This window comes from Protopterus annectens, chromosome 5.part1 (assembly GCF_019279795.1).
Source record: "Protopterus annectens isolate FY-2018-M chromosome 5.part1, PAN1.0, whole genome shotgun sequence".
Lineage (NCBI taxonomy): Eukaryota > Metazoa > Chordata > Ceratodontiformes > Protopteridae > Protopterus > Protopterus annectens.
The window spans coordinates 287,127,933-287,154,504 of NC_056736.1; the positions used below are offsets into that span (position 1 = coordinate 287,127,933).

General features: G+C 43.6%; 1 protein-coding gene across 1 annotated transcript in view; it reads left to right on the top strand.

Annotated features, from left to right (window-relative positions):
- ITSN1 (intersectin 1) overlaps positions 1-26,572 on the top strand; it is a 2,682,533-nt gene that overhangs the window by 1,482,421 nt on the left and 1,173,540 nt on the right. The window contains exon 19 of the mRNA XM_044072770.1: positions 1,833-2,038. Coding sequence (XP_043928705.1) covers positions 1,833-2,038 — 206 coding nt within the window. The remainder of the gene's footprint in view (positions 1-1,832; positions 2,039-26,572) is intronic.

A 26,572-nucleotide genomic window follows, 5' to 3' on the forward strand; every position in this document is an offset into this window, starting at 1 on the left:
TTTGAGCTGTGTCTTTTGACCAAGTTCTTGCAACAAGCTTGCAAGAGTTTTGTGTGTACTGATTGGGATTATTCATAACTGTGAATCCACAGATGAGGATTTCATATTGGATATGTAGTTTATATATCACTTAATATAAAGTCTTCATTTGGTATGAAATACCCTCTTTCTGTCTGTGTGTGTAAGACCCTCTTTCCTGTGTCTGCTTTTGGGTTCTGTGTGAATTAGGCAAGCATGTACTTCATTGACTTTTTAACCCATCTTGCAAATTGTGCTTTGGATGTGGTAGAAATGCTATGGCACCTGTCTGAAATTTTCAGAGGGTCTGGAAATGTCTGTACTGACTGTGGTTTTCTCTTTAACAGCGCAAACAGAATACTGGCATTTGTAAAACCAGCTCCTTGGACCAATTTTTTAATACACAAAATCATTATTTTAATGCCATGTAATCAAGTCTGAGAAAGCTAAGAAAAGACAAGAAAGACATTCCACCTCCTACTGCCATGCCCATTTGTGTCAGAAAGTGGACAGGAAGGTGGGTAGAGTAGGTGGGCAAAGAGTTAGAGGGGGCAGGGTGTGTGGCTTTGGTCCACGTTTTGCCTTTGTGAGAGGTGGCAACCCTACTTAGCCCATTATGTAGTGTTACATTTGCAGTAAGATTTAATGTATGACTCTTGAATTGCATAGGCACTGAAGAGAAAAACAGCTGAGCTGAAGGTATCAGGTGAGCAGTAACCATTTCTTGCTCCCATTCAGACCTCCTCCACAATTCAGTTGATGTTGCGTATGTACATCTCTCATTTGTTTTGTGCCTGTCCTTTGGCAGTATGACCATTTTACAGATTAGAGATTACTAATTTCACATGGTAATATAGATACTTTTGCTGTATTTAGTCTTGTAGTTTCCATTTTTATTTAATTAGTCAAGTCCTGTTAGGCACAAGTGTCTTTTTTCTAGAATGACCCAGAAGTTTTAATATTTTTACATTTTTCTGTTCAGTTATACATTATGCACATAGAAAATGAGACTGTCAAAGACAAGATTATAGGGTGAAATATATTTAGCAGCTTGTAGCTTTAACCCTCTGTGTACTTGTGACCGTTATAGCAGAACTGCCTTTGAAACAAGTAACTGCTTTCTTGCAGCATAACACTAAATGTGATTCGTCAGCATTGTATTCTGAGCAGGAGTATAAGGTCTGAGATGAGAGTAGTCTGATCTCCTTTACTAGAACTTTTGCATATTACCAGCCAGTACTAGAACTTAGTGGAGGGTAAAGGTTCCTTTACTTTGTTCTGCACCAAATTGGTTATAAAATTAAGAAAATGAATGCATAAGTCCATTTGCTTGGCGTCATATTTTACATATTAACTTATGCCAGTTTAGCTTTGTGAGATTTTTTAGTCAATCTGCTGTACCTCCATCTTCAAAAAATGTTTGTAGGTTGCAAAGGCATGAGTAAGTGTGCATTTTGTGATACACTTGTCCATCCTGTTTTCTAGACTTTGTGTTGGAAGAAGGGAGAATATAAATAGTGCAGCATGCTTGTACATATAGTTTCATTTCAAGATGCAGTTGTTTGATATGTAGTGTATTTATTTGAAATCTGACTACTTTTTACTCAACTGTCTTGAGAGTAAGACTTAAGTTAAATGCAAGGCTAAATGCATTTTAAGTTGTACAAAGATTATTTTGAAGATAGATGAAAACAAATCTGATTTTAATTTGTTTTTATCATTGAGGTTGTAATATGATGCGAGTGGTCTGAGCATATTTTTGAGTCGGGTAATTGTCATTCCTAACTAATTTGTGCTGTCTGACTTTGTATTAGGGTGAAAAGGTTGAAGGACTTCAAGCACAGGCCTTGTATCCTTGGCGAGCTAAGAAGGACAACCACCTAAATTTTAATAAGAATGATATTATCACAGTTCTAGAACAGCAAGATATGTGGTGGTTTGGAGAAGTACAAGGTCATAAGGGCTGGTTCCCCAAGTCATATGTCAAGTTGATTTCTGGACCCATAAGGAAGTCAACCAGGTAAGGATTGCATTGTGTTGCTTGTGATTTAATTCATTGTTTAATGTATTGGTAAGGAGCATTTATTGTAATGTATGATTTTTAGGTAGACATCAGCAGACTATACATCTGGTTAACTCCTTACTGCTGGAAAGGATGGGAGTGTCATCTGCCTTCTTTAGGACTGTGCCTCACTTGGGACATCCTCAGTATATTTAACATTAACAGAGGGATGCCCATACAATTTATGGGTTGCTGGTGTCTTCCTTTTTATTTCCTTATGCCAGAAGGAGTAGGTTAGAGCTTGCTGATAGTTATCTTTGCCCAGAAAAGTACACTCCCACGATGACTTAATCACCATCACCCTGATACTTGCATATGTCCTAAATAACTTTAGTAAAGATAGCTGTATTACCAACACAACACCGCTTGCCACCTGGAAAAGAGGAGTTCTGGCATACTTCTGTCTCTTGTGATAAGGAAAAATTATAAAAACAATGAAGAGGCTAAGGTTGTGATCTGCAGAATATCTTAATCACATCATTTTCCTTTTAGGAATTTGTAGATAAACATGAGTTCTTCCCAAGTGTAAACCTGCCATTATCCAGTCCTCTCTCACTTTCCTTGTTAGATGATGCTTTGACAGAAAGCTTTCTGGAGGGTTCGCCAATGAAATTTATACTAGGGGCAAGATAAGTGCTTGTCATTACTGTTGGCCACTTTGAGCGTGTCAGGCACATCAGATGGCTTTTGATGCTGGAGAATTTGCTGTGTTCCGCTCCTTAAGTGGATAGGTATGCACTAGGCTAATGACAGCCAGGGCCTTTATAAGCCTAACTGTGCAATGCAACTCAGCCATGTCCCTATGTATCGTGGACATTTATTAGGTGGGGGCTTGTTAGGAATTTTCTGAAGATTATATGTGTGTATGAGGGGGTTATGTTAGTTTGGACATAGTTACTGTCTGCCTCTATCAGAGACATGGGGGTCAGAAACAAGATGAATTTCTGATTTCCCATCTATTAGTCAAGGTTATGCTTAAATAGGGTTAGGGCTAGACTACTTTGCATGGATGGGGAACCTGTTCCTGAGAATGGCACATCTGTTTCATCAACATACCATATTTGTGTCGCAAGCAAAATTTAAATTCTTTGATCTAGTGGTTCTGATGCTGTTCATTTTACAGATGTGCAAAAGGCCCATTAGAGCTGGATCAAAGATGCCTTGAATGCCAGGCATACATCACCTCTCAGTGACCTGTAGGAAACTGAATATAGAGAGAGGACTTTAAGGTGATCCATACAGGAGAGTGCATTTATACCCTCAATTCTTCTGGTAAGGACCCTTTGTGGGAGTTCTAACTTTTGCATATGTCTGGTCAGGTATATGCCGAAGGGGGCATTATATTCAATGATGGGTCTGATAGCAGCTGAATAAAGTGGCACTATGACATTCTTGGACCCTGATATCATGCCCCTACTTATCAGTTGGGAGACATAGAATGATTTTCTCACTACCTTGGCCACATGTTGGTCAAAGACCAGATTACTGTCTGCATGTGTTCCCAGATCCCTGAATATTGGGTCAGCTCTTATGATTGTCTTATCAGTGGAGTAATTTGCCTGGGTGTCAGTTTTCCTAAAAGGCACTAATGCATTTTTTGATATTGAGTTTTAATCCTTGACTTTAGCACCAGTCATTTGTCCATGTTGGACCATTTTGTACAAGTTTTGCATCCAGGAAGAAAGAGGTCATTGTCTCCCTCTACTCTTTCCTCATTAGGCCAATCATCGAGTACAGTGCCCCATTTGGCATGTACCTCACTACCGCAAAAGTATCTCACAAAGAGGATCCTAGGCCTTAAACACTTGTTCTATATGGACAGACTCAAAAAACTCCAACTATTCTCTGTCTCATATCGCCTACTTAGAGGCAACCTCTGCTTGACTTACAAAGCCATGTCTGACCCAGCTCTGTTAGAAATGCTACGTGTAAAGAAATCTCAATCCCTCCACACTACGTGCTCCAGAGACCTCAACCTCATTACCGTAATCAACAGAACAAGCTGGAGGGACAGGTTCATAATCCAGAGACTGCCCATGCTATGGAATAGACTTCCATACATGTCAAGTGGAGCTCCTCACTGGCCCTCTTCAAATGAAAGCTTGATGTTTGGATGGGAAATAGAAAATTCACCCCGGGGGATCACTTTAGTGGCTCTACTCAACAGAGGCACTCGGAACTAAGGTTGGGTGGCATGATGCCAGGGTAATCCTATGGGCTAGGCTTGTAAAGGTTCAAGGGCCATTAGCCTAGTACACACCTATGAACCTATGTTTGTGTCAAAGGGGAATCTGTGATCGCTCCCAATTTTGCAGGGAACCTAGTCAGCCAAAGGCCCTTAACATTAGGCTTTACCTCTGAGAATGATGCCAAATAGAAGGGGTCCCACCGCAGAGCCCTGAGGTACCCCACTGGTGACCAGTCTCTTAGTGGAGGTGGTCTCACCAATCTTGACTTCCTGGGTCCTGTCTGAGCCAGTTAGCAATCCAGCAAGCTATGAAGGGGCTTATGCCGAGTTCAGTGAGTTTATCAACTATTCCAGAGTAGGGTAGTGTGTTGAATACACCCTAGTGTATTGAATACCATAACCAGGTCTAGGTAGGCAGTTTGTACAGTTTTTCTTCATTCATTGCCTTCGTGACCTTCTCAAAAAGCTCCACTGGGTGTAGTAGGCATAACCTTCCATTGACAAAGCCAGACTGGGTTGGGTCCAGTGTTTGAAGGTTGCCTACATCTTTGTTGATCATTTCCATGGTAATTTATTGTGTGGCTTTGCATGTTAGACCAATCAGACTTTTGGATGTGTAGTTTCTGGGGTCAGTTGGTAGTCCACCCTTGTGAAGTGGGCTAACCATTGCAATCCTCCATTCTTGCGGGTTGTAGGTTTATTTTGAGGCTGTAGTTGAAACGTGAATCAAGTGGTCTTGTTAGGTCATGTTTCAAACTATTTAGGAGGCATCCCAGGATATTTTGGGGGCCCATTGAAGCTGTGCTTTTGACTTTAGCTTACACCACCAGGACTTGTTCCTTGTTAGTTTGGTGGAGGGTGTTGTGCTAGTAGGTATTTAATGGGGGAGGTGAAGGGTGAAGCTTGAGCTGAATTTGTCAGCCAGCAAATTCCCTCTGTTGCTGTTCTCAGTGAAGGCAGCACTTACCACTAGTTCAACACACTGCTGTGTGCTGCATTTGAAGTTATGGATGTAGCTGTAGAAGGCTTTGTGGTTGCTTTTAGCCAGCGAGGCTGTCTTGACCTCATAATTCGCCTTGTTGGACTTGTAGTCCTCTGAGTTTCCTGTTTAGTTTAATTAGAGAACTCTTGTCATTATGGGAGTTGCTCTTCCTGACCGTCCCCCCCCACTCCTTATCTACATTTTTGAGATTGTTCTTGTACTAATACATGGTTGAAAATGCTTTGGGCATCATGCATTTAAAAATGGATGGCATTTGCTATACCCTTAACACTGCCAGCTCAGTCAAGTAAAGTAGTATTGAAGGAGGCAGGGAATGATGTTTAATCCCTTTCTCTCTTCATTAACAGTATATTGACTAAGCTTTTGTAGTTTTCATCAGAGTAGTGTTAGGTGTGAAGAGCCACTTCCATGCTTTTGCTGGATTCTTAGTGCAGCTGACTGTGCAGCTGATCACCTAGTCCCATCTAAAGACTTAATGGCCTGATTGTGCTTAAATTGGAGAGCTTCCTTGATGACTGCCACTTTTTTCTTTGCTTTTTTGCCCCAGTGCCTACCAGCCATCAAGCCTCCACAGTTAGACAGTTATTTTTCAGGCCCATCTTTGGGAACATCATTCAAGCAGTCATGGCAGTTGATCGTCCCCTCACAGGTATCCCAGCAATGAAGTAATTTGTTTTATGGTCCAATAGCTTCCCAAGGCAGGAGTACAGGTGACCCTCATCACCACAGGAGCCACAGTGAACCACATGCACACCGCAGGTTGCAGGCCTGCTTCCTTCCTGCAAAGGACTGTTATAGCCTGTGGCTGACCTCCGGTTCATCCCTGCCATGTCAGGCTCTCCCATCTTCACTGCTGACACCATCAGACACCTGAACCACTAATCGAACTCTGGTTGCTTGGACTCGAGTTGATAGCACACACATTTTTCTTTTTTTCATTGTATGGTTATATTGTAAAAAAAAAAGTGGTTATCAGAAGGACTTTGCAAAGATACATTACAGTACTAACCACAAAATTGTAGTAATAACAGGTAGTCAACATGAATATGCATTTCTAACAAGAATTAGTTGATATCACCATAATCAAGTAATACAATGCAAATACCAGCACACTACCCTACGTATTGTATAAAGTATAAGTCTAGATATTCAAGTCATAACCACTCAATGTGAAGATCGGTAGCAGTGTCTACAAGCAAGCACAAATCCCCAATAAACAGTTATGCCAGTTACATTCTCTTTTGTGGTTGGTAATGTTTCACTAAAATGTTCAGCTGTGGTTGGTAATGTTTCACTAAAATGTTCAGCAGAAAGTTCCAAATTGGGTATATATAGCTGCAAAAGCAAAAGATGCGAAGTATGTCTGCAAATAAGTTCTTTCTCCCAAGTAAACACATTCATATGACACCTTGTGTATTAAGTTTGTGAGTTAAACGTGATCTGATGTTGTCATTTTCATTTGTTCCTTAACAAATGGGTTTGGCTCTGATCCTGGGATCGGACTCTGCCACTTTTTCTGCAGTCTAGGATCTAACTCTTGAGCTCTTTCCTTTACCAGTAATGCCTTTGATCACTGCTTTACCTCAGATCATGTTTGCTGCTCTGTTGATCGGTTGGCATTTTCTTACTCTTGAGCTCTAGGCAGTTGTGATATTTGAATTTATTTCTTTAGTACTAAATCTTTTTCTTTAATGCCTGTCTCTCTACCATTTTAGAAACAAAATTAAAGCAACACCAAACCACAAAAGCCAAAAGCCAGAAGCCACTAGAACTCTCACAGGCTGCAAGAGTTTAGTAGTTTGTAGTTTCAATTTCTACTTTTCACTAATAACTTTTTTAAACACTTGCATATTAAAATAAAGCCAGGCATTGCTGTAAGTTTTTAGCTTTTGCTCCACAGCAATTCAGCAAAAAGCACATTACACGCTGTGTTTGTTTACAAGATGTATTGCAAAGCTATTATCTACTATTATTGTCTAAATTTATTTGTTGAACTACAGAACTTCTCTGGGCAGTTTGAGAGCAAGTGGTGAAATTTGCTTTTGGATTCTCTACCATTTTAGACCTTTTCTTCTGCTCAGTGTAATCTCTGTCCTGCCATCCTTTGCAGTCTGTTCCCTTTTTATCTTACCTCCATTGAGGTAATTTTTTTTTTTTTTTTTAACCATGTTTGGTATATTCTTTTTTTTTCTCTCCTCTTCTATGTAAACAAAAAAAACTTTTGTCTAATCTTTCTTGTTTGTAGTTGCACTATTCCGGTATGGCAGAAAAACCTACCTGTTTCAAGAAGAGCACTTCCTGTGGGCATCAGATACCCAGTTCTGATGCCCACAGGGAGTGCTTGTATTGTTTAGGCCGTGCTCACCTTCATGTTTCATGTGAAATCTGTTTGGGTTTTAACACCAGGGTGGTCAGCGATAGGCGTAACAAACTAATTTTAAAAGGTCTGTTCCCTGCTTCCTCTTCTGCAGTTCCTTCTACATCTGGGGCTCAAACCCCCACAAGAAATCATGAGACTTTGGTGTCCAGGGAGTCTAGGATGTGCTGTCCCTGTCCTGTCTCCTCCAAGTTCGGAGCCGCTTTCAAAAATAAAAAAAAAGCCTCTGATCTGACCTCGTCGGATAGTACTTGCCCCTTAAGATCAAAAAGGTTTTGGATCCGACTTTGTCGGATCCAGTCGCATGCCCAGTCAGATCTCCTTGGATCTGGTCTTAGCACTTCTCTCCAGAGATGATATTTCTGAGATTAAGATCTCCTTTTCTCATGGAGGCTCCAAAAAAGACTTTATCCCTCAGTATCCTCCCCTGCCAGGTCTTCCCAGAGTCTTTCAGAGCATGATGTGGATAGGATGATGAGAAAGTTCCTTAGAGCTCAGATCCAGATGGGGGTCCTTCAGATTCCATCCCCCATCAATCCATGAGTTTGCAACCTTTGACACACCTTATAGTGACTCCTTCTCCCATCCCGACCTATGGTTTCGGAGATGTTGAATGCAAAGATCCCCAGAGTCGAGGTGTCTGATCCGAGAATGTTACCTTCCTCGACGCCGACTCTTTCCCTGATCATTTAGCTTTGAGCGTTTTGGAGCAGAAGAGTCTCTGAGCTGAAGGGTTGGCATTGGGTCTGTGGGAATGACTTCATCGCCAAGGGTTTCTGAGCTGTCAATTCCCCTCGATGCCTTGACGTTGGGCAACTCTGGTCCAATTCCCTCTTCAGGGGTGGGACCCAGATGGAGTGAAACATTAGCTGAGCCAAGAGCTTCAACTGTGGGGAAGCTGATTTCTACTTCTCCTGGACTTTCTGCCTTTGAGGTAGTGGAAAGGGTTTTCTTCTGTCCTGTGCAGGGGATTCTTCAGCCATCACCTCTTCAGATCCTATTCACATTCCCACTCCAGATTTGAGTGCTTAGTCTCATCTTATTCCACTTGGGACAGAGCTTCCAGACAGTCCCTGTACAGAGTTTTCCCTTTCTTTGGACACTTCTCCAGAGTATCCCACTGAAGAGAGGGTCCTCTGAAGAAACTTTGCAAAAGGAGGCAGGTTCCCCTCTGGAGTCATTGACAGCGGACACTGATTTTGATGAAGGCGAAGAGTCCCCCAGATTTCCACCAGAAGACATCTCATCTGGAGACATTTTAGAAATCCTGCACAAAAAAAGGTGGATGGTCTCCCCATAACCCTTCTCACGAGAAATCTGTGTTCTTGGAAGGTTTTGGGTCTAGCCCATCTACTTTTTGGGTACCTCCCCCACCCTACCCCCAGGCAGGTGAGCTTATCGACCTTGTCTCTCACCAGGCATGGAAAGAGACTGGCTCTGTAGAGCCCATCCCCAAATGCCCGGACAAGATCCTCAGTGCACCATCAGACAGGCAATATTGATCCAAGGGTATTCCAGTAGATGCCATGGTTGTAGCGGCAGTGACGAAAAAGGAGCTGGCTGAGTAAAGCTCCTCTGTCCATCCCCATTTCAGAGAGTGTAGGACTTTGGGCAGGTATGGAAAGTGAGTATATACATCAGCAACCTTTGCTATGATCGCTTAATTACCTGGCAAATTTTACTAGGTTACAGAGGGACTTAACTCTCTGACTCTACCCCTGGGTCCATGTTTGCGGAGGAAGTTAAATCTTATTCTTTGTGACAGGCCACCCTACAGTCTATAGACATAAAACAAATGAGTAACCAAGCAAGTAGTGTACAAACTCCAACAAACAAAAAACTTGCTATGGTGCACAAATGACATCCTGTCCAGTAAAACCAGGTTACTTTTTATTGAAATGATGAGCGCTTTCATTCCTTCCAATGGAACTTCATCAGAACATTAAAAACAACTTAAAAGCTTCAATTGAATATCTTATATCAGTCACATGTTAATATTGACCCCAAAGCACTTAATTAAATGATTAAAAAAATGACTGAAAAATTATCCAGTCTCTTTCGCACTTAAACACCGTGATGTTTTAATTTTAAAATGGAACTAAATAGAGCAGGTTTCATGTAACCCCAGGAATTTAGTTGCATCTAATCTTAACTGCCACTAGTTCCTGTGTTGCCCATTTTCTTTCTTGGATAAAGGGAGGCTTCTTTGTTCACCAGTGGCAGTGGGGAGCTTGGAGCAGCCTATCTATCCCTGGAGGAGTGTTCCCAGCACAAGAATCTGATAGTCTATTGGCCGTTTTGGGCCAATTTTTAGCTCTTTCAAGTCCCCCTGTATAAAACCCCCTTTGGCACGGTTTTTGCGCTTGTTACTACTCAGCCAAGCTCCTTGTGGTCCTGCAGAGTGGTGCTAGCAGCAGAGAGGTTAAAAGAGCGACTGCTAAGCTGGTAAAAGTGTTTGTTTTCCTGCTACTACCTGGGCAACTGCTACTACCTGGGCAACTGTCCGATCTAGCTAAACTGTAAGTATTTCTGCTTCTTGAACTGTTTTAAACGGTTTAAAGTTGTTTTTGCACCTGTACTTTTAAAGTTTGTCCTGTTGTTGCTTTTACCTGTTGAGTCTACACACTCAAGTGCGCTAGCCTGTGTTACATATTTATTGCATTTTCCTGCTGTTTGTTGCAAAAAAAAAAAAAAAATTATCCTTGTTTCCCGTCTTTCCTGACCTAGAGTAGTCCAAATACAGGCTTTGCTGTATTCTGGACTTTTGGAAAGTTCCTGTGTTGCCCATTTCCTTTCTAGGATAGAGGGAGGCTTCTTTGTTCACCAGTGGCAGTGGGGAGCTTGGAGCAGCCTATCTATCCCTGGAGGAGTGTTCCCAGCACAAGAATCTGGTAGTCTATTGGCCGTTTTGGGCCAATTTCTAGCTCTTTCAAGTCCCCCTGTATAAAACCCGCTGTAGCACGGCTTTGTGCGATTTTGCACAAAGCGCAGCGCCGCTTAATTGAGTTTAAACCATTCTCGGCTCCACAAAGTCTGCTCTTCACTTTTTCCCTTAGAACTGATCTAGTTCTCATAATAAACACCCTATTCCCACTGTAAAGCCTGGCACTTGCTCACTAAAGCAATTATATAAGTCAGCACTAAAAAATTAAAAGCACTACACCCTCACAAACTCCCCTTGAGTACTTTGTTCCCCATTGGCCATTTTTTCAATTATAAAGGAATTCCCAATACTATTCTAGCATGTCCAAAGGTCAGTTGTCAATCTCTTCTCCGGTCCAGCTGGTGAATCTGGGAATCTTGAGGCAATGTTACAACTGCCTCATGTAGACAGACAACCCTCTCCTCCTCCCAAGAAATTCCAACACATGTGAGAGATGCAACCATATAGCCAAACTGGATGTTAAGCTCTCTCAACTCAGTACTGGCGTAACCAGTCAGGAGGAGAAGGAAACCACACTCACTACAATTCCAGTCTCACATAGACCTACCACGACAGCAAACCAAACACATAAACACACAAAAACATACCCGGAGGCTCTAAATAAAAATCTGCCTAAGCAGCAGAGACCTCCAAAGTAGACACCCAAGCAACCGCTACCCCAATACAAAACACGTGCAACACATAGCTCACAAAGCCAGTGTGCCAAACAGTCACAGCCCTTAACGCTAAACAACACACCTGATACACTTGTAATAGGTGACTCTATCGTCAGGCACACTGACGTCCCGCTCACCAGGCTGAACAAGGAGAAAGGTCACTGTGAGCTGCCTGTCGGGCGCTAGGATCCGCCACATAACACAAGCACTCAGGTCACTCCAAGGCAAATACAAGTATGACTCAGTCATTGTCCATGCTGGTGTGAATGACCTGAGACGTACCTCTCTGGACTACATGAAAAGAGACATAGAGGAGCTCTCTGAGCATGTAGCCCAGGCCGGTATGACCCTGACCTTGAGTAGCATCTTACCCTCACCAAGAATGATGCCACAATATGAAGACAAGATGATCAATTTCAACAATTGGCTTAAGTATTGGTGTCATTCAAAGGGGATCCAATGCCTGTCTGCCTGGGATGACATGCTCAACAAGCCACGATGCTTCGCTAGGGATGGCTTGCACCTGTCACCCCTGGGCTTTCGGATATTGGCAAAGGCTCTTGCCACCCCCTTAGTGCCTTTTTTAGGCAAGGCTCAAAAGACAAACCCAACTCCATAGGTATGACAAGGGATAAGAAACTAAGAGTAATGCTACTCAAGGCCAGAAGTCTAAACCTCAAGATGCACGCACTCAAAACTGTCCTTAGCATGGAGAACATCGATATCTGTGCAGTAACAGAAACCTGGTTCAAGGCTCCCGAGAGCACCCCAGCACTACCAGGTTATACCTCATACCATGTTTTTTGGCCCCAAAACTTGGACCGAACCACGAAAGGAGGGGGGGAGTATCAATATTCGTCAAAGATACTCACACCTCCAGGTTAGTGGCACAGCACGATGCATCAGAGACTACCCATGTGCAACTAACAGTGGGTAAAACTGCCTTCCAGTTTATAGCCTGCTACAGACCACCCTCCCAAACCCAGGAACCCCACTCGGCCTTCCTGAGAACACTGGAAAATATGAAGGTCTCTCCAAACACCATTATATTGGGTGACTTCAACTTCCCTAACATAGACTGGGAGCATTACTCTAGCTCCAACACCCTAGCCCAAAGGTTCCTAGAATTTATAAACTCAAATGCTATGGAACAACTTGTTGCCACTCTCACAAGAGGGGAAAACATACTGGACCCGATCATCACCAACATGGGGACTCTATGCTCCAGACCAGAAGTGTATCCCTCACTGGTAAGATCAGACCATAAACTAATCTCACTAGATATTCACATCCCGACCCCAGCCCCTGCCCAGAAAACCACAGTGAAAAACTTCTCTAAAGCAAATTTCACACTCCTCAAAACTGAGGTGGAATCCTTCAAAGCCCCCGGGCCTGTGGAAAATATGGCCCAAACCGCAGAATCCTTTATAAACGCATTCTGTGAACACCTTCAGGAATGCATGGATCATGCAATCCCAAATAAAACCAAGACCCAATCCTCCAAAGTTAGGCGCCCTGTCTGGTGGACCCCATCCGTAAACAAACTATAAAATAGAAGGAGGAAGCTACTACCTGATAGAGCAAAATCTCAAAAAGGGAAGGCATCTCTGATCAGTATTAGCAAAAAACTACGGGCACTCATAAAATCGTCTAAGGCCAGCTTTGAGAGAAAAACTGCACAGGACACTAAGGATAATCACAAGGCTTTCTTTAGTTAGTTAGGAACCTGGGTGGGAATTCCCAGATATGCTCAGAATTAGTCCAAAATGACAAAAAATGCACCAAACTCACAGACATTGCCAACATCCTAGCTGACAGGTTCAGCGGAAACCCCCCCCCCCCTTCCCCACCACAAGGGCAAATATCTATCCCAGCAGAGTGCTGCCCCCCTGACATCTCAGCTGCTCAGGTAAGAGCCGCCCTCTCCAAAGCAAAAAGCAGAGCATCAATGGGACCAGACGGTGTCCTGGGCTGCGTCCTACATGAACTCCAAGAAGAACTAAACCCAAACATAAAACTACTGTTCAATCTCAGCCTTACTACAGGATATGTACCCAAAGAGTGGCGTACAGCAACAGTGGTCCCTCTCCACAAAGGTGGTGCCTCAATGGATCCTGGAAACTATCGCCCCATAAGCCTGACTAGCTTGGTCTGCAAAGCTATGGAAAGGATCATCATGGACCTCATAAATAAAGATATTGGGGACCTACAGACACTGGATCCTACCCAGTTCGGCTTTGTTAAGGGCAGATCCTGCCTCTTAAACCTGGTCGATTTCTTTGAAACAGTCACCAAGGCCATTGACGAGGGGAAGGTGGTCCACACAGCCTACCTGGACCTTGCAAAAGCCTTCGATACAATACCCTACTCGGGCATTATAGATAAGCTCACCAGCTTAAATATAAACCCCTATGTCACTAGATGGGTTGCAAACTGGCTCAAGGACAGAACCCACATGGTTAAAATTGCTGGAGGCATGTCTGACTCCAAACCAGTTACAAGTGGTGTCCCACAAGGCTCAGTCCTGGGACCTCTCTTGTTCGGCATATATTTCTTGGAGGTACAGGCTAACACGGAAAGACTGTGGCTGACCAAGTTTGCAGATGACTGCAAACTGGGCGCCATAATCGACTCTCCAGCCGACACAAGCATCCTCCAAAAGGGCCTCATAGAAACAGACAACTGGTGCCAGAGCCATGGCCTCAAGCTAAACGCCAAAAAGTGTATAGTCATCCCCTTTGGCAAAAACAAAGTGGCCACAAGTTACCACATAGGTGGTAATCCATTAAGTACAGAAGAAGTAATTAGGGACCTGGGGACCCAAGTTGATAGCAATCTCTCATTTGACAACCACGTGGCCAAAGTGGTTAGAAAAACATTTTATATAGACCACCTAATCATGAAGGGATTCACATCTAGATTAGGGGAGGTCATCGTGCCTCTTTACTCATCCCTCATCAGGGCCATAATTGAGTACAATGCCCCTTTTGGGATGTACCTTACCAGACACCTGCAGCAACTGGAAAGACCCCAAAAGTACCTCACCAAGAAGACCAAAGGGCTCAAACAGATGCCATATGCTGCCCGGTTAAAGAAACTCCAGCTCTACTCAGTGGCATACCGCCTGCTCAGAGGCGATCTGTGCCTGATGTATAAAGCAATGTCCAACCCGGAATTAATGGACATGCTGCAGCTCAGAAAATCCAAATCCCATCGAGCTACGCACTCGAGAGACTTGAACCTCAGCACTGAAATAAATAGAACATGCTGGAGGGACAGATTCATAACACAGAGGCTCCCTTCACTCTGGAATAAAATCCCAGTCCAGGTTAGGCAGAGTCCCTCCTTGACTCTCTTCAAGAGGAATCTTGATGAGTAGATAGGAGAGTGTAGGTTTACCCTGGGTATCACTTCTGTGTCACTGTTAGACAGAGGCACAGTATACTAACCTCGAAAAAGGGCATAGCAAAATTCATTTAAAATGGGCGGTGAAAGCCAAACACACTCTGGCTAGGCTTATAAATGCCCTAGGGCAGATAGCCTAGTATGAACCTATGAACCTATGAACTTTTAGCTCACAACTTTGCAAATGATCTTCAGTAATCAATCCCCAGTGGGTCACACACCACTTTTTCTAATACAAAAAATCAAAATGTTTATTTTTTTTCTATATGCTTATATAATGCATTAGTACTTTTATTCTTACGAGTTTCAAATAAATGCTCATAAATGTGTTCTGTTTACTTCCTAGTAGTTTTTCCTACATAAAATGCAGGGCATAATTTGCATCGAGCCAAATATGTCACCATTCTCGAATTACAGGAAAACCAACCTCTTAGCCTAATAGTTTCCCCCTCTTACTTGAATGCTATTTTTAAATAAAATTTAGGGACACTGATGACTGCGATCACACTAATGCATAACCATTGTGTTCATACCCTTGCTTTTTTCTTGGAAATGCATAATTTCCTTTTTCTAAGTAGTTTTTAAATAATCTATCTATCCTGTAAACCACACACTGTTTCTCTCCCATTCTGCCCAGTAGATCACTATTCCCAAGAAAAACGTCTGAAGTTTTGTAAAGAACATCTGTAATAGCCCCACTGTCCAACGTAAGTGTAGTAATAAAAATCTTATTGCAATTATACTTAAATTTTGGAGGTAAAATATTTATACTAAGTTGCTTCCCCCCTGTATTTTGAACAGTTAGTGGTACATAAACACCATTCCTTCTCTTAACACTTTTTCCTTTATCTCTGTGACAAACTCAGCCAGATAACCCCTTTCACAGAACATCTCAACTAGTGTATTGTATTCCCTATAAAATACCTCCAGATCAGATATCATAAGTAGTCGAACTAGCTGTCCTTTTACCACAGCTTTTTATTTATTTTTTTTAGGGTGCCAGCTCTTATAATGCAAGAAGAAATTTGAGAAGAATGTTTTTCTGTATATACTAGACCAATAATATTGATTCACATAATCCATTGTAATCTCTGTTCAGATAGGCAATTTTGTCTTTATTAAAATTATGGGTAAATTAAAAAAAATCAACTATATTAATATACCCAATAAAATCGTTCAACCTATCTTATGTGTCAGTCCATGGAGTAAAAATAACTGTACAATCTAATACAGACACGTCCATGAGGTTAATCTGTCATGCGGTTGAAGATTCTTCACAGGCCACGGGTACAGGCATAGCCATTAGGAGGCATGCCTGAGTACGCCTGTGCGACTTTGCGGAGCCCATTAGAGCCACATTCACGATTGCTGCTTTTGATGGATCCTCCCTTTTTGGGCCCACCATTAAGAGGGCACTTTCCTGCAGTGCACAAGATGGAACAACCCTATCTGCTATAGAAATCTGTTTTTCCTACTCCTCTGAGATCTTTCTCAAGAAATCAGAGTGGTGGTAAGAAAATGTGGTTTGGGAAATCTCAAGGGCCCTTTAAAGATTCACATGGAGATTTTTTTGCCAGAGGCAGAGGGGGATATAATTAAAATTAAAATCTGTAAAATCATGTATGCAAAATCAAGGATCTCAAGATTTTTTCTCAGACAAGACCCTTCCAGCATTCCTGAAAGGTTGACTGACTGCTTTTCTCTGGCGACAGTTCGGGGAAGCTTGTCTATGCATCTGGAAGCCTGGGCAGCCATCACAAAAGAAACAGATGCAAAGAATCATATCCAGAGAGTATTTTATACCCTTTTTACAAAATCCGCCAAGGATAAGAAAGCCTCCTTGATATTCCACCCAGTCAATGAGAGCAAGCAACTCTGGAAGTCCAAAACCTGCTAGGTAAGAGAGTCATCTAAGAGGTCCCACCAGACCAAACAGGATCTGTTTTTTACTCGAGGTTCTTTTTAGTGCCAAAGAAAACAGGGGAACTGACACCCATCCTGAATCTTGGTTATCTAAATAAGTTCAGAAAAAAACTCCCAAGTTCTTGATGGTCATGTTTCAGTCCATTCTGCCATTGCTCCAGAAAGGCGACTGGATGTGCTGTGTAGATCTGAAGGATTGTGTACTGTACTATTAAAAGAAAATGAACAGACGATCCCGAAGATTCCTTTTGCTGCCAGCTGAGAGGCAGTCATTATCAGTTCAGAGCCCTGCCCTTTGGTCTCACCACAGCCCCCTGGGTGTTCACCAGATATATGGCAGTGGTTGCAGCTCATCTAAGACTGTATGGATTCAGGGTGTTTTCTTATTTAGATGACTGGCTTCTCACCACATTAACCAGGAATCTATTGATAACAGCCAGAGACTGTCTTCTTCAGTTGACTCACTCTGTAGATATCTCTGTAAATCTTGCAAAATCCAAACTTCAACCAGTACAAGTCTTTGGAGTTTATAGGGGCTTGCCTAGGCACAGTGAATCTTCAAGCATTTTTACCACAGAGCAAAATTCTTACTCTGAGGTTACATTTTTACTGTTCATTCTCAAGATTAAATTATCATTGAGGTTGTACCAAACACAAAACTTCTAGGTGTCATCATAGATGAGAACCTAACATTTGATCTGCACATTCACAATAATATAAAAAAAAACATTATAAACAAGTTATGCAAACACACATACTTTCTCAGCCACTCCTCAAAATTATCAATAGCATCTTCCTTTCTAGTAACATCTCTTTTTTACGCTGCTCCTCTTCTTACCAATATTAAACTCGACGTGTGCTATAATAAAATTGCTAAATTTGTAACTAATGCAAAGTACTCATCTCATCATTGTGCCTCTGTGCATCAGCTAAACTGACTAGAACTACCTCATTATCTTACATATTTACAACTAACCACTACTCACAAATTGATATTCTGGCCATCAAACTGCCTTGCCCTCTCTCTTCTGTTTATCCTATACCATCCAAATAGACATCTTCGATCTGAAAGTAAACTGATTTTGAATGTAGGAAAACCTAACCTTTCAGCTGGTCAGATGCTCTACTCCTTTACCATTGCTAAATTATGGAACTCCCTCCCATGGTCACTTAGAACTATCAGCAAAGCAGCTGTCTGTAAAAAAAAAAAAAAAAAATCCTTTGGGCTATACCTTTCCTCTTTATGGCAGTGCACATTTCCCAAAACCTGGCACTAACCTACACCTCCATTATCTAATACTCTTTCTTTCTTTCTCTTCTGTTTACTTACTTAGCTACTATACTTATACTGTCTACTATATTTGCTTACATGTATTTAAGTTGAGGACTTTTCATGGATCTATTACTCGCACTATTATGTTACAATAACCAATGCTACTTACACTAGTAACTTAATTGTCATACCATTACAACCTATTCTTGTTATGTTTTAACTGTACAAACCACTTTTATCCTTGATGCTGAAATCCAGTTATGGACCAAATTTTTGTTTACCATGTTATTCAGTTGTCCACTGAAACTCGTGAATAACTGTGTCCTCCTCATGTTGATCTAGCGTCTAGAACACAAAACTTCTAGGCGTCATCATAGATGAGAACCTAACATTTGATCTGCACATTCACAATAATGTAAAAAAAAAACATCATAAACAAGTTATGCAAACACACATACTTCCTCAGCCACTCCTCAGAATCCTGATCTTACGTTACCTAGCAACATAACAAAGATTACATCACTGCCTCTCTTCAAACAAAATATTAAACTCCACTTCCAAAATCACTGGCTCTGCTCCTGTAGCAAACCTGATTAACCTGATTCCCAATACTTTAACTTTACTATAACTACCTCTTCTCTGACTCTACTTCTCCACTTGGCATTCTTCCCTTCCTCCCACACTGTCTTCTAATTTGCTTCATTGCCTATTACTGTCCTAACTTAATACTTTTCATAATCTAACTCCCTTTTATTTATTTTATTCTTTTCCCCTTATTCTTTACACTCTTTTTCTTTACCTACTTTCCCTGTATCTATACCTTACATGTATCTCTGTTTTTCTGTATAAAATTTAACATCTTTTTTCCCTAGTCTGTAACTGTGAGGGGAAGTAATTAATTCATGCACCTTTAATCTTAAGACATATAGCTTCTTATTTTCTTGTAAATATGTATGATAGAAATTAACACTTGTAGTAACAATCTTAAATTGTTCAGTTTGTTATTATTGTTTCATTAACATGCATACTAATATTTTTTGTCTCTATGTACTAATTTTTGTGGAGCTTTTCTCCCCGGGCCTCTACTGAAAATGGAATTTTCTCCAGCTAGACTAGCCCGGTCAACAAATGTAAAATAAAAATAAATAATAAAAATAAAATCTATTGTGTTCTACTTGTGTATTGTGTACTTGGATGTATGATTTGTATGTGTACATGTATTGTACATTAGTTTGTGCAGCTTTCCTCCCTGGGCCTCCACTGAAAATGGGCTCTTTGCGGCCCAGTGGACCATCCCGGTAAAGAAATGCAAATAAATAATAAATGTCAGTCAGGTTCTGTCTCATTGTTGTCCTCCAGCCAAACTGATTTTAAGAGCTCTGGGATCAATTGCTGCTACAGTCACATTAATGCCAACAGTTCATTTTCACATGAGAATCCTTTAGTGGACTTCACAATTCTACTCTAACCCTTACAGTTTCCAGTAAAACTGTCCAGGGTATGCAAGGACTTGTTAGTATGGTGGATCCAATCCAGTGATATTTGCCAAGGTCGCCTCTTTATCCTTCTTCCACCCATCTCCATGTTGACCATGGATGCCTCCCAGTTTGGGTGGGTGGGGGGGCATTACTTGGGAAGGACTGTTCAAGGCACATAGACCCCAGCAGATACCAAACTGCAGTGCATATAAAAGTCCTGGAGATTAGACCAGTCCTGTTAGTCTTCCAGAACTCTTCCCCCACTGGGGAAAACTGCTATTCATATGGGCAATATTTCAGTGGCTTGGTACATAAGCAAATGGGGGAACCAGATCTTACCTGCTTTGCTGAGAAGCAGCAAGAGTTTGGCAGTGGATGATCTCAACCAACCGCTTTCTTATAGCAATGGACATTCTGGGGAAATCAAATGTACTAGCTGAACAAGCTCAGCAGAACTATTCTGATGCATCACAAGTGGTCTCTCAGTCAGTGGCAAACATGATCTTCTACCAGCTCCTGTCAACAACAAGTGCAGCAGGCTTTTTGCCCTAATCCCAGTTCAGGGACAATCACCAAGTTATGCTGTAGTCCACATTTAGCCCTCTGGTCTTCTTTATGCTTATCCTCCCCTATCTCTAATTCCCAAGTTTCTCAGAAACCCTCTGCAAGAAAGGTTTATACAAGTAAATGGAAGGGATTTTCTATATGGGTTCAACAGGAGGATATGGATCCTTTCTCTGCTCCAGTCTCTGCTATTGTAGAATTTCTAACTTTTTTTTCCAAGGTGGGGCCATTTTCTCTTCTGTTAAAGTTCATTTGGCTGCCATTTTGATTATTTCGGAGATAATGCTTTCCCTTTGGCATCATATAAGCTGTGTAAGGCTTTTCTTAAGGATAACTTTTTACTTTAGGCCACCTGTTAAGGACCCTATACCACCCTGGGATCTTACTTTAGGGTGACCCACTGGATACAGTCACCCTTTGAACCCTCTGCAAAAAGTGTTCCTCCAGATCTGAAGTTGTTTTCTTCATTTAATCTTCAACCTGTGGGTACTCAGATCTGGGACGGATTGGATTCTGCTGCATTTCCAGCATCTGATCCGAGCTCCAAGCTCCTCCCCTACCCCTAATGCCCCTGTCTCCCTCCTCCCTTCAGAGCTCATTTGCCACACTAGCGTTCACATCGTAGTCCGAGCTCTAAGCATCTGTTTTAGGTAAGTTTGTAGTTTTTTGGGTCATAACTATTTATCTTCCCTCTTTTCTATCTCCCCTTGTCTTTTTTCTGTCTTTCTAACTTGGTGCTCAGGTGTCGGATACTTGTTTATAATAAAAAAAACATTCTCAGTTTTCATTCCCTTCTTTCCTAGCCTAGTGTGCATGTGTGATTGTTTGGGTCTTTTTCTCTCCATCTTTATGGCAGAGACTCCCAAACAGGGGTTTAGGAAGTGCATGGAATGTAGCCATAACTATCCCCAACTGATAGTGACACTCTCTGCATGGTTTGTTTAGGGGTGGCTCACCTCGATTCCTCCTGCTCATTCTGCACTGGCTTCAATCCCTGCTCGTTGATTGATAGGAAGAATAAACTGATTTTGAGGGGCCTTCCCCCTCCACCTGTGACGGAGGCCTTTGTTACTTCAGTGGCTTCTGTCACCTCTTCTGCTTCTTCCGCCCTGACCTCTGGGACTCATCCTCCCACTAAGAGGCCCGGGGATGGGGAGAAGGGCAAGGACCGATACAGACCAAGAAGGTGGTTCCCTGAATGCTCTACCTCAGCAGAGCCTTTGGCTAAATCCCACCGGCTGCCGCCATGGGTTACCCCTGGCTCCATTCCCCTTGTTTTTCCCCAGAGCTGGAGGTGTCTCGGGTCCACTCACTGCCATCAGCTTCCCCTCATCGGCTGTCTAGACTGGTGTCATTGGCTTCCTCTTCCAAGTTCACCCGCAGCCTTTCCAAAGCTGAGGTGGACAGGATGTTCCAGAGATTTATCCACACACTGATCCAGATGGGAGTCTTGCCTGCCCCCTCCGCCTCTGGGGCTGGGGGCATGCAGTCTGCCTTCGTCCCAATCACTTCTTCTCTGATCCGACCCCCGGTTTCAGAGTATTTGGATCAGAGACTTCTCTGTATCATGGGGCTGGCGCCGATGGTACCTTGTACCTCAACACCAGCCATTACCCTGAGAGGCTTGGCTCTGACTAGTTCGGAGCTGACCAGCTCTCATAGCCATGGCCGCGGCACCAGATCTGACATGGCGGGGTCGGCTCCAAGTTTTTCAGAGCCAAGCAGCATGTTCGGAGTCTCGGCGCCTGTAGGTTCAGCTCCAGCTCACCCATTGGATCAGAGGTTGATGGACAGGGTCACTGTTCCCTCTTCAGGGGCTTGTTCGCCTTCTGCTTTTAATGTAGTGGAGAGGGTCCTGTCGGTTCCTTCGAGACCCTTGACGCTTTCATACTCCAAGTCCGTCCTGGCTCCCGCTGTATCTGGTCTGGATTTCACCATCCTTGCCCCTCGGGGACAGCCTGCTTGCCTCTCTGCCCCAGGGAGTTCCCCCAAGGGAACAGATGGATGTTTTCGAGTCCTCACCAGAGACCCCCTCCCCCTGAAGAGGTTCCTCAAAAATACACTTACAAAAGGAGGCACTTAGACTCCCCAATGGAGTCCTTCATGGAGGACACCGATTTGGAGGAAGGGGGGGATACCCCTGGTCACCCCCCCAAAGATGTCTCCTTTGGAGACATCATGGAAATCCTTAGTCAGTGAGGGGTGGTGGTCTGCCCAGAAACCCAACCCTGACGAACCGATATTCCTGGAGGCATTTGATGCAGGGTCCTCTACATCCTGGGTGTCCCCTCCCACAGATCCCCTGCTGGATCTGATTGCATGACGGGCATGGAAAGAGCCCGACACTGTCGAGTCTATCCCCAAACGCTGTGATAAAATACTTAGTGCTTCTTCTGACAGAACTTATTGGACCAAGAGATCCCTGTTTGATGCCATGGTGGTGAGTGGCCATCAAGAATAAGCTCATGCAGGAGAGCTCCACATTCCATCTGCCAGACCAAGAGTCCAGGACGATGGACTGTTTGGAAAGCGGGTGCGCGCTTCCACCACATTCTTGGTACCTGCGCTGAACTACTACATGGTACATGTAATTAGACTTCAGCGAGACTTAGTCAAAGAGTTCTTCGAGTCTACCCCAGGGTCCAAGTCGGCAGAGGATAAAAAGGTTTTCTCCTGTCAGATGGCCACCCTCTTTTCGATTGCCAACACCTCTCGGCGGCTTTTATCTCATGCTACCAAGGACGCCACTAGAGCTGCCGAGACAGGTAATGCCATCAGGTGTCATGCCTGGCTCTGACTCTGTGCCTTCTTGTAGCCCTTTAAGGCATCCTTTACTGACGCTCCATACGAATCTTCCACTCTCTTTGGAAAGTCAACACATGACACAGAGCGAGAAAGATGGGAAGACTGCAGTCAGAATCCGCTTCTCGATCCCTCACCGCACCTTTTCAAGGAATCAGCGAAGGGCAAAGAAAATGTGGTTCCAGAAGTCTCAGAGCCATTCCCAAGATGCTCAGTATTTGCTTTCCCCCCCAGAGGCAGGGGGGGATTTGACAGACGCCGCCCCCGAGACAGAGGGGGGTCCAAGGAATCAGGGGTCTTGAGATTCTTTTTTGGACAGACCTGCGCAACAGCCCTGAAGGGCTTCCCAGCTGCTCATTTGTGGAGGCAGTTGGGGGCTGAATTTCGCTACACCCAACAGTCTGGGAGTCTATCACAGATGATCATTTGGTGTTACAGGTCATATCCAGAAGATATTCAGTCCCCTTCATTCAGCCACCTCCTCCCTCCCAGACATCTCCCGGATGTTCCACCCGTGCAAAGGGAGGAGGCAGCACTGGAAATTGCCAAGCTGCTAGAAAAGCAAGTCATCCAGCCCCTCCCCACAGACCAGTCCAGATTAGGCATCTATTCCAGATTCTTTTTAGTGCCAAAGAAGATGGGGAGACTTGAGACCCATTCTGGATCTTTCCACTTTAAATCTGTTTGTTGCCAAGACAAAATTCCGGATGATCACCCTCCAATCTATCCTGCCCTTCCTACAGGAGAATGACTGGATGTGCTCTGTCGACCTTTAGGACATGTAGTACCACATCAAAATGGACAGATGGTCTTGGTTCCTCCGCTTCCGGCTGGGGGCCAATCCTTACCAGTTCAGAGCTCTACCATTTGGTCTCACCACAGCCCCCAGGGAGTTCACCAAAGTGATGGCAGTGGTAGCGGCTCACGTGCAGCTGCAGGGCTTCCAGGTCTTTCCCCTACCTGGACTATTGGCTCCTTTCTGCCCCCTCCAGGCATAGACTTTGCCAAGCCAGGGATTCCCTTCTACAGACAGCCCATTAGCTGGGCATAACCATAAATCTCAACAAATTCCTACTGACTCTATTTCAAATTTTGGATTTTATTGGAGCTTGGTTGGACACAATTCAGACTAAGGTATTTTTAACCTCAGACAGACTCCAATCCCTAAACCAACAGGTTTTATGTATCCTTCAAGTTCATTTGCCGACAGCAGAATTGGTTTTATGGGTGTTGGGGTCCATGGCATCCACAATCACCCTTGTACCCATGGCCCGGTTGCACATGAGGGTACTTCAGTGGACCCTTGTGATTAAGTGGTCCCTACCAGACCTCCCATTGTCCCACCCTATTCGCATATTTTGGACATGTTAGGATTCTCTCCTATGGTGGATTCAATCCTCGGATGATCTTTAGGGTCTCCCCTTTATTCTTCCTGCCCCTTTGACCACTGTGACCATGGATGCTTCTCTACTTAGGTGGGGGAGGGCATTGTTTGGGAATGACAGTCCAACGCACGTGGTCTCCCCACAAGACTCAATTGCATATTAACGTCCTGGATATGAGGGAGGTACTCCTAGCATTGCAAGCTCTCCATGTCCATCTTCCTCTAGGGACGATTGCCATCTAGACAGACAATATATCTGTAGTCTAGTACGTCAACAAGCAGGGGGGTATACAGCTCTTATCCCTTGTGTTGCAAAGCCATGAGAATGTGGGAATGGGTGATCTCCACCGGCCATTTTCTGGTGGCAATGCACATTCTGGGGAGGTCCAACAGTTTAGCGGACAGGCTGAGCAGGAGGTCTATCCTGATGCCTTATGAATGGTCTCTGAATCCTTCAGTAGCGAAACAGATCTTTCTAAAGTGGGGTCAGCCTTGCTGCGATCTCTTCGCCTCAACTTCCAATGTGAATTGCAGCGAGGTTTTCGCTTTGAACTCCCCCATGGGGAAGCCCCCAGAGATGCTTTGGTTCATGCTTGTTCCTCCAGTCTTCTGTATGCTTATCCTCCTCTCCCTGTGATCCTGAAATTCCTTCAGAAAGCTCGCGTGCTGGGGAGCTCCATCATCCTCATTGCCCCATTCTGACCTCGCCAAGTTTGGTTCCCCTTCTCTGTGGTCTCACGTATTGTTCGCATTGTGCCCCCCCCCACTGGACATTAGATGTGGTTCTGGATCTCATCTCTCATCCCTCAGGGATTCCTCACCCAGATCTGGGCAGTCAGAAGCTCACAGCTTGGCTGCTGCAGTTCCCATGATAGTCAGGACTCCCCGGGTTATCTTCACCGGTCAAAAATATATTAGTTGCATTTTATAAATCTTCTACCAGGAAGGTTTATTCCAGCAAGTGGAAGCTTTTCTCTATTTGGGCATCTCAGCATAACCTAAATTCTTTTACTGCTCCAATTCCGGCAGTCCTAGAATTTTTGGCAAGCATTTTTCAACAAGGTGTCAGTTCTTCTACGGTCAAGGTCCAACTGGCAGCTAACTTTCATATAGGCAACAACACGGCTACTCTAGCCTCTTCTAAGCTTTGCAAAGCCTTTTTGATGGATACCTGTTTGCTTCGGCCACCAATCAAGGACCCAACACCTCCTTGGAATCTTGTGTTGGATGTTCTTTGTGTTTCACTGTTGTAGTCATCACATTTGAGTTATCTGCTTGCAGTAGCCCTCAGTCGACCTGATTATCAAAGTCTTGGGTCCTGCATCGGTTGCTGTCTCATCTTCCATGGCGTCAGGTAGTCAGGGGTATAAAGCATGCAGCTGATGCCATTACATCAATCTTTCTTGCTGTGCGGTGCCTGAAGCAGAAGCAGTTCGCAAGTGCTGGTCGGCTGACTCCTGACATTTTTGAGTTTCAGAACCGAAGTCTTCAACTAAAGCTAAGTACCCCATTGGGGAAACTTTTTCTTGCTCTAAACCGATGTCAGTAAAACTCAATAATTGTATTTCTTCCGGAAAGCAAATACCTTGTAAAGATTTTTATTCGTACTGTATTCCTTGCCTAGGCCCTGACCATGACGTACCTCACTGTCGGTTTTATGCCTTATTTAAACAACAAACTATTCATCATCGGTATATTTATGCTTCTAAATATTTTGATACTCTGTTCAATTATCCAGATATGTCTTCGGTAAGCAACCTGACTACCGACATTCCGAAAAATCGCAAAGATAAAGACAAAGACAGGCCGCCTAGGTCCAAAGCTGCCGACGACACTTCTCTTAAGCTAGTCGCCAGTTCGCTGGTATTCAGTGAGGCGCTTTCGCAGGCCCTGATACTCGCTACTTCAGATTCGCAGGCCTCTACTCAGACCCATTTGGAGTCCGGTATGCCGCGAGATGCTTCAACTGTGGAACCTGTGGATGTCTCTACCTTGGATGGGTCTGGAGCCACTGTGCAGGCACCGGCTTCTGAGGGTGTATTCAGGCCTACTGACTTGCATATTAAACCAACGCCATCTTCTTCTTCAAGGCCTAAAACTCGAACCATGCCTAGAAAACTGACGCCCCGACCGCATTGTCAGGCCTCTATGCGTAAAAAACAAATGATAAGACTGGCTGAAGACCTTGCTACTTTAATCAGGGGAAGCCAACTTTCCCCCTCTAAGAGACCTAGGATTGAATTTGCTTATGATACTTCTGATCAGGATTCTGAAATTTTTGTTTCCTCTGAGGAACAGGCTTTACCCTTATCTACCTATGAGGATTCTGATGCAGAGGACTCTATTCCCTCTGCTTCCCCTCTAGAGGATTTCTCTTTTGGTGAAACTTTGCAAACTCTTGGGGAGCATTTTCGCTGGGAAAGCCAGGATTATTCTGATTCTAAAAGAGGCTTAGGGATTTCTTACTCCTGCCGCAACACAGGCCTTTAGCTATT